This window comes from Astatotilapia calliptera, chromosome 9 (assembly GCF_900246225.1).
Source record: "Astatotilapia calliptera chromosome 9, fAstCal1.2, whole genome shotgun sequence".
In the NCBI taxonomy this organism is placed as follows: Eukaryota; Metazoa; Chordata; class Actinopteri; order Cichliformes; family Cichlidae; genus Astatotilapia; species Astatotilapia calliptera.
The window spans coordinates 9,113,759-9,130,737 of record NC_039310.1 but is presented as its reverse complement, the minus strand read 5'-3'; the positions used below and the strand labels follow the sequence as shown (position 1 = coordinate 9,130,737).

General features: G+C 39.9%; 1 protein-coding gene across 7 annotated transcripts; it reads left to right on the top strand.

The window, feature by feature from the left end:
* Positions 1–1,531: 1,531 nt before the first annotated feature.
* Positions 1,532–15,155, top strand: snx16 (sorting nexin 16). Of its 7 annotated transcripts, none has more exons than XM_026179312.1 (9): positions 1,532–1,713; positions 2,976–3,532; positions 3,661–3,747; positions 6,324–6,472; positions 6,694–6,763; positions 9,623–9,759; positions 9,865–9,981; positions 11,382–11,418; positions 12,528–12,590. In XM_026179312.1, the coding sequence occupies exons 2-8, from the start codon at positions 3,116–3,118 to the stop codon at positions 11,395–11,397; spliced, it is 993 nt and encodes a 330-aa protein (XP_026035097.1). In that variant the 5' UTR covers positions 1,532–1,713; positions 2,976–3,115; the 3' UTR covers positions 11,398–11,418; positions 12,528–12,590. The 7 variants fall into 7 exon arrangements, with proteins under 7 accessions (XP_026035097.1, XP_026035096.1, XP_026035095.1 ...); XM_026179311.1 differs by having other exon boundaries at positions 11,382–11,423; positions 12,528–12,589; XM_026179310.1 differs by having other exon boundaries at positions 1,533–1,713; positions 11,379–11,418.
* Positions 15,156–16,979: the final 1,824 nt, after the last annotated feature.

Sequence of the window (16,979 nt, the reverse complement as noted above, 5' to 3'; positions counted from 1 at the left end):
TGCACCCACCCTGATGGGTGCACATCTAGTGCCAATGGGTGTGTCTTGGACCCGTTTCCTCAAGTTACCCTGAAAAGAAAAAACTCATACAGAAAAGGGATGGATGGATAAATGGATGCTAAGAAGAAGACAAAGTGCAAGTAATAGTTGATAGTTTATTTAATAATCTTCAGAAGCAGCTCCATACAAATTGTTCTTTGTTTACGATGTTTATATGTGAGGTGTGTTTGAGATGCTGTGCAAATGAGTCACATTTTCCACATGCAGGAGTCTGTCTGGTGGGTAGGTGCGTGATGACCAATCATACAAAGAGATCATTACTAAAGAAGACATTGAAAGGGAAGCTCTTTAAAATTTTCCTCGTTTAAATTAATCACAGAATGACTGATCCAAAAAAAAAAGAAGAAGAAAGACTGGAAGCGCTCCAGTAGGTGCCATTTGAAAGGACTCTTTTGTCCATTTACACTGAAAATATTTGGATAATGTTTGATGTATTCTAAACCATATTTGCACACATTTTTTTCTCCCTCTACTACATGATGACAAAAATGACAAAGTGCAAAATGTCTTTGTGGTTATTCACCACAGTACTCTGATTTATTTCAGAATTCAAAAACATCCTTACCCATAACCAACCACACTGATTTGCATAACATAATCTGTTATGGTGCAAGCTTTAGAAAAATAAGTTTGTGTGTGTGCATGTGTGTGTGTGTGTGTGTGTGTGTGTGTGGCGTGTGTGTGATTTTGCTACATGATAAGTCAAAGTGGACTTGGAGAGTTCATTCTCTGTGTCAACCTATGTGGCACGTTCAATGACATTGAAAAAACAGCCATGTGGTCATTCAGCTCGTTCCAGGAATCAGGTATTTCTATGGAATGATTCTTCACAGGTTTAAATTATTGACACACACACACACACACGGAGGGGGAGGGAGGGAGGGAGAGAGAATGCTTTCAGAAATATAAATGATTGTTTATTGGTCCAAAATGTATTCTGCAGCAGGACAATGACCCTAACATACAGCCAAAGCCATTAAGAACTATCCTCAGTGTAAAGAAGAAGAACAAGTACTGGTCTGGCCCCCACAGAGCCCTGATCTCAACATCATCAAGTGTGTCTGGGATTACATGAAGAGACAGAGGGATGTGAGGAAGCCTACATCTACGGAAGATCTGTGGTTAGTTCTGCAGGACGTTTGGAACAACCTACCAGCCGAGTTCCTTCAAAAGATGTGTGCAAGTGTACCTAGAAGAACTGATACTGTTTCGAAGGCAAAGGTTGGTCACACCAAATATTGAGCTGATTTAGATTTCTCGTTTGTTCATTCACTGCATTTTGTTGATTGATGAAAATAAATGATTAACACAAAGCATTCCTTGTTTACAGCATTTTCCCTACCTGCCTAAAACCTTTGTGTGTGTGTCTGTGCGTGTTTTCTGATAGTACCTGTTTCAAATCCCTTTAAGTCTTGTGTCTACTTTTTTGCTGAGGAATTACATTTTCTATATAGTATTAAGCGTGTTACTGCGCACTCTACTGGTTATGCAAAGGTACTGCCGTCATTGTGGTCAGAGTTCCAGCATGCTAACATGAAAACACAGAGGGAGGAGATACGGCGGCGGGTAAACAGCAACGGGGCAACTACACATTTGGCTCTATGTCTGTAGTAAACATATTTTCGGACAGAGAAGGATATCTGGACTCCTACGGTAAGCGAAAGACCTTTTCACTCGGGGTCGTCTTAGCTCGCTAGCTAACCTGAATGTAATGTGATACATGCCCGGTTCTTTCAGTGGGATGGGGGACGCACCAAACACGGTTTAAAACCGGGCTATTTAACTGTTGGTTTGTTTATTATTGGGAAAAATGCTACCAGGAGAATAAAAACAGATATCCGACGCAGTATTGGTAATTCTTGCTGCATTCGGCATTCAATTGTTGTTGTAAACAGCTATTATATCAGTAAAATTGTTGTTAGCGTACTTTGTATTGTAGTGAAACTAACTAGTGTTAGCTCATGTTAAAGTGTAGCTAACTTTGACGGTGAGAACGGTAACGTTTTATAAACTGTACTCTTGTGGTTTTCTGATAGTAGTTCTCTAAACTGAAAGGCGGGTTAACACTATTACACGACCATGTTTTGTTAATGAAGTTCCAGAGCTCAGAAAGGACGTCGTGAATCGTAGTGAATGCGGTTAGCTTGCTTGCTAAAATAACATAGAGGGTAGCTATATCGTTAGCGACTTGGTCTAAAAATGGCATTTATGTTTACGAAGCAGGGCAATTACATTAGAAAGCCCGTGTTTTGTTGTAACGCTGGCTGCCGTCCCAGAGTTTTCGCCGTGTTTCACCAAAATAGCAGCAGGACCTTGTCAATTAGTGAGAGCCATAAATGACATGTCTCATTGTGTTTACTTCTTACATCTATCCTTTCATCCTCTTTCTGCTGCTGAGTTATTTTTTCCCCACTTTTGCCTGCCAGATTTTATTTATAATCGCTATATTTTTACAGCGTATATTCCCATTACGAGTACGTCAGTAGTATTCTTAAACGCTCTTCATTTGTACTCCTATGGAGTGGATTGACTGGTTTCTGAGCAGCTCTGAAGCTGAATTAACACGAACAAAATAGACAGGTAGCTGCTGATTTCTCTGGCCTCTCTCTTTCATGAAAACCAACATGCAGCTCTGTTTCATTCAAGTTGACATGTGAATCTAATCTTTACAGGCTTTTACCGTAATGAATTTTACACATAATACACAAATTCATAAATTATAAATCATATGGGGCTCGTGTCAATAATTCACGTGCCCTGGGTTTGTGAGGTACTTGACAGATTGTGCCACATTTATGTAGACTCAGGGCGAATTAAGTAGATTAGGTTTTAAATACAGATTATTTAGAGGCAGTGTAATGATCCTCCATATAATGTTACACCTAATAACTCCTGTTGTTGTTGTTTTTCTATAGAGTCTTCAATGTCAGCCCTTCAGGCTCAGAATTGCTGCTAGACTTCATCCTCACACAACACTACTGTACCAAGACAAGCTTGGTGTGAAAAGCTTTATTGACTTCTATGGTGGTGTGGCAGGAGTACACAACTCAGGAAGATGGCATCACCTTTTGTGCCTGTTCCTGTGCCCATGGACAGAGCCTTGTCCCGTGGTAGCAACAAGCTGAGACGGGCGCAGCGAGCTTCATCGCTAGGAAGTGTCTCCAGCAGCTCAGAGTCTTCGTCTTCAATCGCCAGGATGGCTGGGGAGGAACATGGGGGAGTCGGATGCGGAGAATTAGATTCCCAACATCAGTCTCGCTGTGCGGACAGGGGTGGCCGCAGCCGAACGCCCCCACCCCTTCAGAGCCCTGTGACACGGGCTAAGTTGAACGGGACTCTGGAACCATCTGTCGAATACTCGAGCTGTCCGCGGTCTATATCGGATCCTAGTGGTAGCCAGCAAGCTGAGGAGAGGCCTATCACCCCCACTGTGCTGGGGTATGAGGTCATGGAGGAGAGGGCCAAGTTCACGGTAGGAATCCAGAAAATTAGTTAGCATGGCAACCGCTGTCTGTGCTAGATTTAGTCTGTATTTATTAGTGACTAAACACTAAAGCAAACATGGTGAGCAGTTATTAACATCTGCCTTCTCTACTGCAGGTGTATAAGATCCTGGTGAGAAAGACTCTAGATGAGAGCTGGGTTGTTTTCAGAAGATACGCTGACTTCTCAAGACTCAATGACAAGGTGTGTTTGGGTGTGTTGTCTGTGCATGGGATTAAATGAGCCGTCCCAAACTGGAAAACTACATGAGGGTAAACCTTATTATAATCCTGCCACAACTGAAGCAACTGGTTTCGACTATCAATCCCTCTGCTTTCAGCAAGCTTTCTTTAGTTGTTGAATGCTCAGTGAACATGATTCGAGCTACACAAAGAAGCCTACTGTTCCCAAACAGCCAGCGGGCCTGAGCCAACTAGGAGCTCTGGTCTCTTGTGGTTTTCAGAGTATATAATCACAGTTAACAGAGGAGACATACTATTATATGAGAATACTATATGGATGGAGAAATCATGTAAAAGGTGTAAGGTTTGAAGAATTTAAGCCTATTAAAAGCAGCTCACAGTAATCATCAGTGGATGTCTCATTGAGAACATGTTTGTATCAATGAGACTGATCACAGTTTGGAAATCTGTCAGTATGAAGTGTGTTTTGATTATTCTGTTAGGATTAAATTTTTTAGCTCTACCTTGGAAAGGTTACAGGGATGAGAGTACTTGGCTGCCGTGAGTGAACGCTTCAGAGGGACCAGCAAATACGAGGCAGAAATACCTAGCATGATCTGTATAGTATGGTTTGTATAATAGAGCACTGACTCTGTACAGGGTGGTTCATCACAAACATTATTTTGAGGTTCAGACCTCAGTCAGCATAGCTTCACTGTGAAGTTTAATCGCATGGTGAAAGCAGACAGGTTTGCATACATGTTTACACACCCCAGGCCACCTCCCTCTGAGTAAATTGACACTGGGACCACATATTAACACAATGTCTCCTAAACCTCTCTACATACAGTCAAAAATATCACCAGACTTGTCCTAAATGTTGAATGCTCTTTGACTTCAATAGAGGGACTTTAGCACGATACAGTGAGGTTGTATGTTTATTCAGCAGAAACATTTGGCAACATGTTGTCATTTTTCTTGAAATCAATAGGCAGAACCTTTTATAGAAACCGTTATATACTCCAAAGAAAGTAGGCAGTCCTAGGTGACAGTGAGGATCTCAGGCTACGTCCACACTAATGCATCGTTTTCTCTCCATTTTGGCCTCCCGTCCACACTGAGGCAGCGTTTTCAAAACGCTCTCGAAAACGCATACATTTCAAAACAGTGTTTTCGCATCGCAGTGTTGACAGCAAAAACGGAGACGCATGTTAGTCATATGATGCAGTCATGTGACCAATTAAACAAAGAGTTCTAAACAAATGTCTGTCCTCCTCCAGAAAATCTTATGTACGCAAACGCACGTTGTAACTTATCTGGTTCGCGTCTTTTATTTTGACAGCGCACCTGCGGACCACTTATGTGCACCCCTGATTATACAGCAGTTGTTTTGTTTGCTCTCAATTTTGACAGCCCTATTAAAGATATATAAAGATATATCCAGATAGCTTTTTCAAATTCTTTAATTCTCACTCGCTTTTGCAACTTTGTACTTTTGTGTTACTCGCAGCAACAACTCCACTTCATTGTTAGTCCATTTAAAAAACTCGGTGCTTTTTCTCAACATTTTGGTGCAACTCTTCAAAGAGCCGGAAAGTAAATAAACAGCTGACAGAAATGAGGCAGGTCGAATCTTCTAGCCTCAGAAATACCAACCTGGCAACATGTATGGGAAACACCTTGCGTAACCACAGCAAAACCCATGTGCTTTCTATTTGTATACTAATGTTTCAGACAGTCACACTTGTATACATACCTATTGTGTCCAGGCTATATTAAACCTCACACAACAAGTTTTCATGTAAAACTCTTCCAGCCTCCTACTCACTATGCAGCTATGAACATTTTACAAACAGTCTGGTTTTGCATGTAAACACTTTGCATATATCCTATCAAAGCTTAAGCTCAGAATGAAGCTGGAATAATAGGTTTATTAATAGAGGTACGTCTCACCACCCGTGACCATGGGAACAGTTTGTGAGGAAAGCATTTCTGCTGAATGAAGCCAAGTTTACTACAAGAAAGAATTCATGTTGGATTTAACACAGTGGTAAGTAACACATTAAGAAATGTGTAGTTGCACCAAAAATGCATGAGGTCTGTAATATGACACCAGCATAGCGCAGAACACTAATCTGGACTTTCACCTGTGTGATTAAAAAAGCTCATGAGATTTAAAGCTCATTTTGAAATTTTGTTTTTTTTTTGGGGGGGGGGGTTTAAGTGTTTTTGGATGGATGGTTGTATCTTGAATGCACGTGAAATAAAAATGTGACAATCTGATGACAGACTATTATGAAAAACATTTTTGATTATGACATTTCTGTGATTTGGTTATTTAGTAAGGTATATAGATCAGAAAGTAGCAGACCTGTGCTCTTTTGTTTGGATGCAGGTTTGATCCGAGCACAAAATCTAGACGAAGAGTGTGTTTGCTTTGTGGGCTGGAAGCGTTTTTCTTGGCCCGCCACCAACTTTATTACTTTTATCTCTGCATGATGTCTACACGGCCCTTACATGACTGTCTTTGCCCCTACAGCCTGTAGCTGAATGTAAGGGCAATCATTCACTGTGTGTGTCTGTGTGTATTTGTTCCAGCTGAAGGAGACGTTTCCAGGCTTCCGCCTCTCACTGCCTCCTAAGCGCTGGTTCAAAGACAACTATGACAGTAACTTCCTGGAAGACAGACAGTTAGGACTGCAAGCTTTTTTGCAAAACTTGGTTGCACACAAGGACATCACCAACTGGTATGAGCCTATTATGTTTAATAATAAAAATGTTACTGGGCCATATTTTATGTCATGCTGGGTCATTATTGCAGACAAACCTTGCCGTAACTCTTAGTTTGTGTTGGCTGCATCAGAGCTATGTGGAAAATACATGCATAGCTAAAAAGATAACTGATATCAGTGTGAGCTGACCTGTTTTCTAATCTTTCTAATCTTACATCATTTATTGTTCTTGACAGCCTGCCGGTGAGAGAGTTTCTGTGTCTCGATGATCCACCTGGGCCTTTTGACAGTCTGGAGGAGAGCAGGGTGAGTGTGCATTTAGAGTATGTGTAAGTTGGATGCTGAAGCTTTTGAGCATCAGTTACTTCTACTCCTCCTCCACATCTTGTCCCAGGATAGACACAGGACATGTAGCTGTCCTCTGCCTTTTAAGTTAATCATTACCTCTGGTGTTATTCAAATTTAGAAGGACGGGATTCCTCCCAGTTGAATCAGTGCATTCTTAGTTTTAAAGCTGTTTTGCAATTTGTTTATCCCTGCCATTAAGGAATATATTAAGGAAAACTACATCTGGCAACTGAAAATCTCATATGAAAGAACCGGAAAGCAGCTAACAGACTGAGCACTGTTCTTGGACTTTGCAGCAAACAGAGCCAACATGGAAAGTTATGGAAAGGAAACCCTTAATCTCATTACAAAAGACAGTGCAGTGAGATGTCAGGTGCCTAAACCATGATGGTATATGTCGTCTAGAGATGGCACGATACCACTTTTATGTCCGATACCGATATCGTAAATTTGGATATCTGCCAATACGATATGAATCCGATATAGTGTATTTTTTTGTTTTTTTATTATCTTGCTGCATTTTTTTATAAGTTCAAACTCAAGTTTAAAAAAACCAAAACACTAAAGCTATTCTGTTAAACCTGTATGTAAAAAAAAAAAAAAAAAAAAATACACTGCACCTAAAATATTTGATAGTTCGGTAATACTGATCAATCTAATAAACTTAAACCTAGTCTATCCTCCCAATTCTGGTATTTTAAAGAGTACTTAGTGGAAATATTAAGCAACCTAACTAATAGGGTTCCAACTCCCAGCAAAAAAAAAAAAATAGGGAACCACCCCCCACCCTCCACCTCGTGATGCTTAATCGATGTAATCAATTTTAATTTAATGCACAAAAAAATGCACAGAAGTCAATTATTTTTCCACAATAATTAAATAGATTCAACATCTTTCTTCAACAGAATTGCAGACTGCACAGATGGTACCTTCCCAAAGGGAAAAAGTAGTAAAGCTTACTAGAGATGGCACGATACCACTTTTTTATGTCCGATACCGATATCATAAATTTGGATATCTGCCGATACCGATATGAATCCGATATAGTGTGTTTTAATCAACAAAACTGTTTTTTAAATATCTTGCTGCATTTTGTATAAGTTCATACTCAAGTTTAAAACAACAACTACACTAAAGCTATTCTGTTATACCTGTATGCAAAAAAAAAAAAATTTTCATAGTTCAGCAATACTGATCAATCTAATAAACTTAGACCTACACCATCCTCCCTATTCTGGTATTTTAAAGAGTACTTAGCGTAAATATTAAGCAACCTAACTAATAGGGTTCCAACTCCCAGCAACAACAAAAATAAATAAATAAAAAATAGGGAACCACCCCTCACGCTCCACCTCATGATGCTTAATCGACGTAATCAACCTTAATTTGATGCAGTGTGAAAAAAAATGCACAGAAATCAATTATTTTTCAAGAAATATTAAATAGATTCAACATCTTTCTTCAACAAAATTGCAGACTGCACAGATGGTACCTTCCCAAAGTAAAAAGTACTATAGCTTACTAGGGTATATATATTAGACTTAATAGTTACTATACACAGTAATTGACTTCTATTCATTTTACATCAAATTAAAACTTTGGGTGTAAGATTCGGATAATTATTTATTAAAAGCTAGACATTTTAAATGAGAATAAGAAAGAAAAGGATGTCTTTGTGCCCCCTTTTCCCTGTTAATGCCCTATCGGCCCCCCTGGCTAAACTTTGCTAGATCCGCCCCTGCACAGTTACCAGCGTCAGCTGTAGAAAAAGATCCTCGAGTAGAAAGTAATAATAAATAAATTCTAACAACAGATTATCAAGCTTAAACGTGCTGCTGTTGTTCAGCCGCTGGTTTCCTCTTTCTGGTGCAAAGTGGGCCAAAAACAAACCAGAGAGACGGACTCACGACAGAAAAGCCGATCAGCTGATCATTAAGCAGTTTCATGATTGAAGTAGCAGCAAGAAGAGGCAGTCGCTCCATATATCGTTTGGCAAGCTTAACGCAGGAATGCTTTACAAACATTCAGAGATGGACTTACACACTTGCTTTACTTCTCTCGGGATAACTTTGTCGGAGATGAAATGCCGGGTTGCTAGCGAAGCTCCACATGCTATCCAGACCACCGACAGGTCCTGCATGCCACAGCCGCTCTATAACGTGATGCATACTGCTCCGACGTGCTAACGTTCTGAGGTGAGTTACGGCGTGTTGCAAGTTTTGTGAGGTGCTTTCGTGATATTTAATGGATCGGATTACATTTTTTATTTTTCTCCGATATCCGATCCAGTAATTTAGGTGAGTATCGGACCGATACCGATACGTAATATCGGTCCATCTCTAAAGCTTACTAGGGTTTATTAGACTTAATAGTTACTATATACAGTAATTGACTTCTATTCATTTTACATCAAATTAAAACTTTGGGTGTAAGATTCAGATAATTATTTATTAAAAGCTAGACATTTTAAATGAGAATAAGAAAGAAAAGGATGTCTTTGTGCCCCCCTTTCCCCTGTTCATGCCCTATCGGCCCCCCTGGCTAAACTTTGCTAGATCCGCCCCTGCACAGTTACCAGCCGTCAGCTAGAAAAGGATCCTGGTGTAGAAAGTAATATTAAAAAAATTCTAACAACAGCTTATCAAGGTTAAATGTGCATCAAATGCATGCTGAAGCTTTTGGCAGAGACCTCACAGCCCGCTGGGCCTTTTCAATTCACGAACTTCTGAAGAAAACCCCATTGTTGTTATCTATATGGTATTTTGACCATGTAAAGATGTAAATATTTTCTGCTCCTCATTTCCCCCCTTCTTCTAGGCGTTCTGTGAGACTCTGGAGGAGAGCAACTATCGTCTTCAGAAGGAGCTGCTAGAGAAGCAAAAGGAGATTGCCTCCCTAAAGAGGAGACTGGAGGAGAGGGAGCAAGCCATCCTACTACTGGAAAAGCATATCAAGTCAGTAGATAAACACAACCGTATGCATCCTTAGAGAGATTCACAAAAGTCTCACATGTGAGAGGAGAATGACCTTTTGGATGTGTGTGTGAATCTCTGTTGCAGCGATGAGTGTGTTAGTCCAGAGTCTCCATGTCGACTGTCAGCTCAGGGCAGTGAGAGCAGTGCAGATGTGGAGTCATCTGCTGCAGAGGCCGATCAGGACATCCCTGAAGACACCGGGTAAGAGACGCTCGCATAAACCACAAATGGCAACGATAAAACAAGGAGTAGGTTTGATCTACTACTCCTCTAATGTGCTCCTGACACCAACCAAAGTTCATGTGATTTCCACAGAATTATATCTGTTTATGCTGCCACAACATCGAAGTTAAAGCAGATTTTCCATTTATTTTAAAAGTGGATCAAAGGTCGAGGGGCAAGGTTCATTTGTGAATTTAAACCACCTTAAGGACCATTCTCATAAGGTTAACAGGCTTTCTTGCAAGGCATTTCAGTCCATTTGATTTTGTCCGTCTTGCACAAAACTTGCATGTTTTTTGTCTTTCGTGATAATCTGGAGTTAATAAAACCCCACATAAGACCATCAGGAAAGTTAAAGGCATCACGGCTCATAAACTGCTGGAAGCCTTGAAGCCAAATGAATAAATGATGTGTTGGATTTACAACTGCAGTTAATGTAGTAAACTGGAGATGACTGAAAATCTCAAAAGCTCATTATTAGTAGAACAAGTAGAATTTGTCTTATCTGAGGACGTGCAGTTTTCTGCGACTGATTAGGGTGAAAACGGTTTGCACAGCAGAGAACTTGATTTATAGGCCCTGAAGAATGTGCACCTCTCTTACTTCATCCTCTACAACCTAATTTAATTAAATGACAGTATTTACTGATCTCATAGGAGTAAGACTCACAGAGTGCAAGGTTCGGTGTATCTTTCCTCCTCATGGAAAAGGTTTTCACATTTTTAAGCAAGTAGAAAACCGTTTTAATATCAGAATTTAAAAAATGTTCTTTACTGTCAGTAGAAGAGTTAAATTTCGAACATGTAAATAGACAGAAAACAAAAAAGTAAAGACATCAAGTTGTCATAAATATCTCTAAATCTACACAATGTTTATGCTCAAAAAGGAGTGATGTTTACACTTTTAAAGAAACACGAAAAATAAAAATCAACATCACGCAGAAAGGAAGTTGTTCAGTTGTTGGGAATGAATACTGAAATCGACTCTGGTGTTTGCACGGTTTTCTCACTACAATGGGCGTTGTGGGTTTGAACTGTGGTTCTCATCACTGCCCAGATGTTGTTTTTTATTCCAGGATTGGACATTATTTACCAAATACTGGCTGTTGTTATGTTTCTGGTATTTTGAAATCAAGAAATACAAATGTCAACGTTTCAGTGATGAGTTTCAGACCCACACGAGAGTCATAAAGACGGCACACACTAGTGTGTAAATGTAGTTATGGTAATAAAAAAAAATGGCGTATGCATGTCTGTGAAGATGTTTCTGGTTTAAGGAGAAGATAATTATCATTAATATTCTAAACCTTGTTCCACTTTCTCCTTTTCTTTTTTTAAAATATGTTTTCACTTGTTTTTCACTCTCATATTTCACAGCAGTGCTGCCCCAATGTGAAAATAAAGAGCCCCATAACATGTGAGGTACTTTCAATTGCAGCTCAGCAGGCTAACACTGTGGCATACTGTTTCCTCCCCCCACTCTGTTCTTCTTGCCAATAACATGCATCCCACTGCTAACTGCACAGTAAAGATGTCATGTTTAATGATGTTGGCGTGTTTAAGGATGGGTTCGGATTGCTTTCAAGTCGGTCTAAGTGCAGCGCTCACATGGTAAATGTGCGTTTAATTCCCGTGTTCCCCGGAGCTGCACACATTACATGTAAGTGCTGTATTAAGATTTATTTGAAAAATAAACAAACCTGTCTTTAAAGTGCTCGGAGTCGGGATGTTTCTCCGGATTGGGGTGATTTCACTTTCAGTAAAACTAGTTCAGAAAAATGTCTCCTGATTAAAGTCCGGTCTTAACAAACCACATATTGATTTAAACCTGTCACAGGATTATGCTTTTTAAGGGACAACTATCTGAGTTAAAGGATGTGTTTAAAAATAGTCTAGTTTTAAAGCAAGTGACCTGAAATTGATTTTGCCCCAGCTGTGGTGTGTATTTGTTGTACTCCAACGTCCTGTCCTCTCTTCTGTCTGTGCTGCACTGCACTCCTGCATCACATATGACTAACAAATGGTGTTTGTGCCTCCTTTTCACGTGGTGATGTATGTTCATTACATGACCATTGTAGGTGTTTGGATTTGAGGGAGTGCAGGTTTTTCTTTCTTCCTATTCTCGTCTGTTGGATTGACAGCTTCTATAAAAGTACTACTGTATATAATGCTTTGTGAGTGCACGTGATGTTTGAGGATGTAGACGGGATGTAAACAGTCCTGATGCCCTTATCTGTTATCACTTGTGTTTTAACAGATGCTATATAGAGTTGGATAGCAAGCCTGTCTCGCTGTGTTCTCAGGGGACCTGTACGTGCAGTATTCTGGTGCTGCGGCATCAATAACTTGATGTCTCGGTCTCCCCACATCAATGCCTCACACTTTGAGCTATTCTAGTCTCTCGCATCTGCATTTCCTCTTTGGATCTTTGTCTGTCTGTCTTTGTGTTGCCTGATGTTCTCTCGTCCCGTTACCTTCTGTCACGTGCTCAGTGTATTTCTTCTGCTCTGACTTCCCTCTCTCCAGTGGCAGGTGTGAGGTGCAGCCTGTGCGATCCTCTGCCTGTTGGTGCGGTCCGTCGCTCAGCGTCTCTCCTCCCGTCATCCAGGTCACTCAGCTCTACCACAAGAACTCAGAACACTAACAATAAACCCGGGTCTTCCTCGTCATCTCTTTTTGTTCTCCCTGCCTTCTTTTCCTCCTCCTCACTGCAGCATTAGTCCACATGTTTGTTTGGGTTGTTTGTTTTTTAGTTTTTCTTGTGTTCTTATTTGTACTTTGCCTTTACCACGTCCTTTCACATCTCATCTTACTACCTGTCAGAGGGCAAGTGATGTTTCATTGTCCAGTCATGGAGTTGGATGATACCTCAAGATCTGGACTTAAAAGAGAATGGTTGTATACTAAAAGCAACAAACCATGGGAAATTTTATCCGGCACCTACAGAAGATGTTGAACACCTTGTTGGGACTTTGGACTAAATGGATCTGTCTGACAGTGTGTTTGGATTTCTTGGTCCTGATGATTCACTTTTGAACCCAGTGTGTATCCACAAGACCTCATGAGTTAGAGCCCAAAGCCAAAGTCTGAATTTTTGACCAAAAAGGAGAAAAGGGCAGATTTCACAATTGTGACAATCTATATGAAATCTGAATTATAATCTCAATAGTTTTCGCTGCAGTCCTTTGCCTTATGGTATCTTAGTTGTTATGAGAGGCCCTCTTTATAAACCAGGGAAACGACACCCCCGTGTGGCTGTTCAAATAAAAGTCTGACTCAGGATAAGCAGGTAACAGGTGTGTTTGACAGAGGATTGGTAACGATTGGTCTGCAGGTACTTCATCTCATTGCAGTGTACTGCCATTTACTGTTATTGTGGTAGACGGTCCTTCCGTCTTGAAAATTGCCATTGTGTCTCCACTTTCCGGTGCATCTAAAAGCTACATTCCACCCTGTTTTAGTGCCATGTGTCATAAATCATGTCCTGATGGGGGCATTTAGTCTGTACCATACTGTGTCAAAGCCAAGGAATGTAAAGGTCGACATGTATACTAATCGTGTCGTTACCAAGAAACATTCCTGCATATATGCATAAACATTTGAAGGCATTAATTTTCCAGGTGAAGGTCATTTCACAAATCTTTACACCAGACCTCTCCTGGCACTTCTTCTGGATTTCCTTTTTTTTTTTTTTTTCAAGGCCTACTGTGGCGTGATTAAAGGACAAGAATGGCATTTTTGCTCACATATGTAGGAATGAGGATTTGGTTTTAGCTGCTGTGGATTTTAAGATATCAGATCTAACAGCTACTTCTTCGTATTTTGATAATCCACGTAGGACGTTGTCGATTGTTTTGTTTTTTTTCTACTGGCATTGCAGTTACAGCAATAGTCACGTTAGTCATGTTTTGGGGCATCCTAGGAAACCTCGACAGAATTTTTATTTCAGATGTTTCAAAATCCCAGCTGATAAAACTATCGACCAGGTGAGATACTCAGGAGTATAATTATAGAATTATAACTATATAATTTGGGTGAAAGACACAAAGAGGTGAAAGCTCCTCAAGTATACAGTGGTGCTATTCTTTTTACCTGAAAAATCCTAAAGTTTAAGACCTGACGGGCTGGAAAAAGAGGGAAAACAAGGCCAACGTAGTCATCGTTTCAAAGCCTTCAAAGCTTGTTAGGATGCAAAACCATCGGGCTGGTATTTGAGGAAGAAGTGAATGCCACAGGCAACTAATAAACTCACAGTTTAGCTTTGTTGGCTCTTTATCTGCATCAAGACTGTTATTCATTAAATCATCCACTAAAGCCATATTTTTACACTTAAGAGCACTTGAGAGGCAGACGTTTCACGTGTGATCGAGTGTGCTGAGCAGCTGTTGTTTTCACTCTTTCATGATGACTACGAAGGATATAATGGCTACGGGGGATGTTGACTTGTCTCAAACTAGGCCTGGAACAGGTCATGTGATGCACTTTATGGATGAATGGCAACACGTAATGTTTGCTAGGATATTGTTTTTACTATTATAACACAGAAATATGCCTTTTAGCTCACCTGATCTGTCCTGGCTCCCAACTGTATATGAAATGTCACAGCTTGGTTAACTTGTATTTAGTTCTGTTTGTCTGTAAATTCATTTGTTGTATAATTCTAAGTGCCTTGAATATTTCCACTCGGCTCTTCTTTTTTTTTTATATATATATATGTTGGAATAGCTTTATAGGTTTGTGTACAACGTGTGACATATCCACTACATCCCCCTGATGGAACTAATGTTTTAAAAACACTTCTGTGTATATGTGAAAGAGATGCTTTTGTTATATTACATGAACTGATATGGAAATTTAGTTCAGATATACACTTGTAGTTGCACTATAAAAATTGACATAATCTGTAATGTCCCCAATTGAAAGGGTTTATTCACTGAGTAATCTGAAATGTATGCTGTAGATATTGTTACACATGCTATAGCAAAAATGTTTATCAGAAATATTTAATTCACATGCAATTAAACACGGAGTGATATATTGAAAGCATGTGTTTCCTGTGTCCTCACATTTAAAGCCTTCACTGTGTTTTCAGACAAGCTATAACATAACTGCAGAAGTTCATACTTCCATAAAGAAACAAATCTGTCCAAACCATCATTTTGTCTTTACTTCTGTAAACCCCCCACAACCTTTTTAATACGCAGCTTTATGGAGGAACTCCCTTGATCACTGTACGTATGCTGTCCAAACAGTAAGTACTTGCAGCGCCCACATGGAAGTAATTTTATTCCGGCACGGTGTAACACTCGAGGAGGCTGACTTTAAAAGGTGCTGTGGCTTTTCCACAGGCTTTCCTTACCTCAGCTGCATAATGGGTGACCGGAGACAGTTATAATCGTATCTCTATGAAACGCCGCCGCCATTGTCTCAAGGCACAGGGCAAAGTACAAGTGTAGATTTCCATTGCTGAATGCAGTGCAGTACTGTCTTTTGTCCAGAACATTAATGTTAAAATTGAAATATACATGAATTTCTTGATTAAAGACGAGTTTCATTGTAAGCAGGTGGTTTCATGTGCTGAGTTGCCTAATACACCATTAATCTCTCACATGTAGAAATGTGAAAACTAATATGCACTTGAGTACATAGTTTATATCATATAATGTTCTAGGATTGAAGCCAGAGAAGTTTGAAGGAAAAATCAGTGATCCATGTGCATCGTGCTGAAATAAGACAGTTTATTTATAGCTGGTTAATCCTGGTGGTTATAGTTAGAAAACATGTGTTTGCAGATTTCTTCTAATCTAACCCTGTTTGTCTGCAAGCCTCTTATTTGTATCTAAACATCACGTGACCACCGACTGCTGATTAATTTTCACTCTCATGTAAGGATCATTAGAAAACCTTGATCTTTTTTCATAAGGATTTTACTCCATTTATCTGCATTACTGTGAGTGTTTCACATCCCTGGGGAGGAAATTTATCTCACTTAATAAATGAAATTGTCAATTTAAAAACTGCATTTTTGTATTTACTCAGGATCTCTTTGTCTAATATTTAGTGTTTGATCTTAAATCTGTAAACGTCAGAAAAAACTAAGAAATCAGAAGGGGGGCAACTACTTTTTCACAGTATGTCTGTTTATCACTGAAACTAGTGGCTACAGCTGAACATGGGTCAAACTGGCTGTAAGACAGTGGCATAGAGAGCATACCTGAAGCGATTCTTAGTGGAGAGCGCTGAACTTACATTTTTGAAAAGGAAATTGTGTTTTTAGGAGAGACAAACGAGTACAGGTCAGCATTAATACTCCACACATGGACAAAAAAGACATTCAAAGACAGTCTGAAAATGTTTATGATATCAGTGAATATGGGTTATTGGCCAAACCAGTATGTATGTACATAAATGATCTTTGATATCCAGTTAGCCAAGAGGATGATTATCTCCAGGCGCTGTTGGGCCAGGGCTTCATGTGCTGCAGAGATCAACCGAGGTTTTTAACACGATCTGAGAAATGTGTTGTTGAATGACCAAGTTAAGTGTGTTTTTCTGTTTCCTAGATTTTAATTGCAAACATATGACAATTCCTCAAACATGTCAAGTTGTTTTCCACCCGCTAGATGGATACCAAGTGGTGCAGTGGTTCACACTGTTTCCTCACAGCAAGAAGGCTCTAAACTTGAATCTGCCGGCTGGCTGGGAGCCTTCCTCTGTGGGGTTCACGTGTTCTCCCTGTGACTGTGTGGGTTTGCTCTGACAGTCTTATTTAATACTGGTGATGGGATGTGGGTTCAGACTGAGGTATAACGTCAGGGAGAGCCAAGGCCAACATAACAAACAAAACATCCCTGATGTAGAAATAAAAGAAACTTACCTAACTCCAAAGAAACAAAATATACAACCTCTAACCATAACCTACCTAACAACACATAAACAGGAGAAAACAGGGTGTCAAAACAAAAGGCAGCTCTCCCC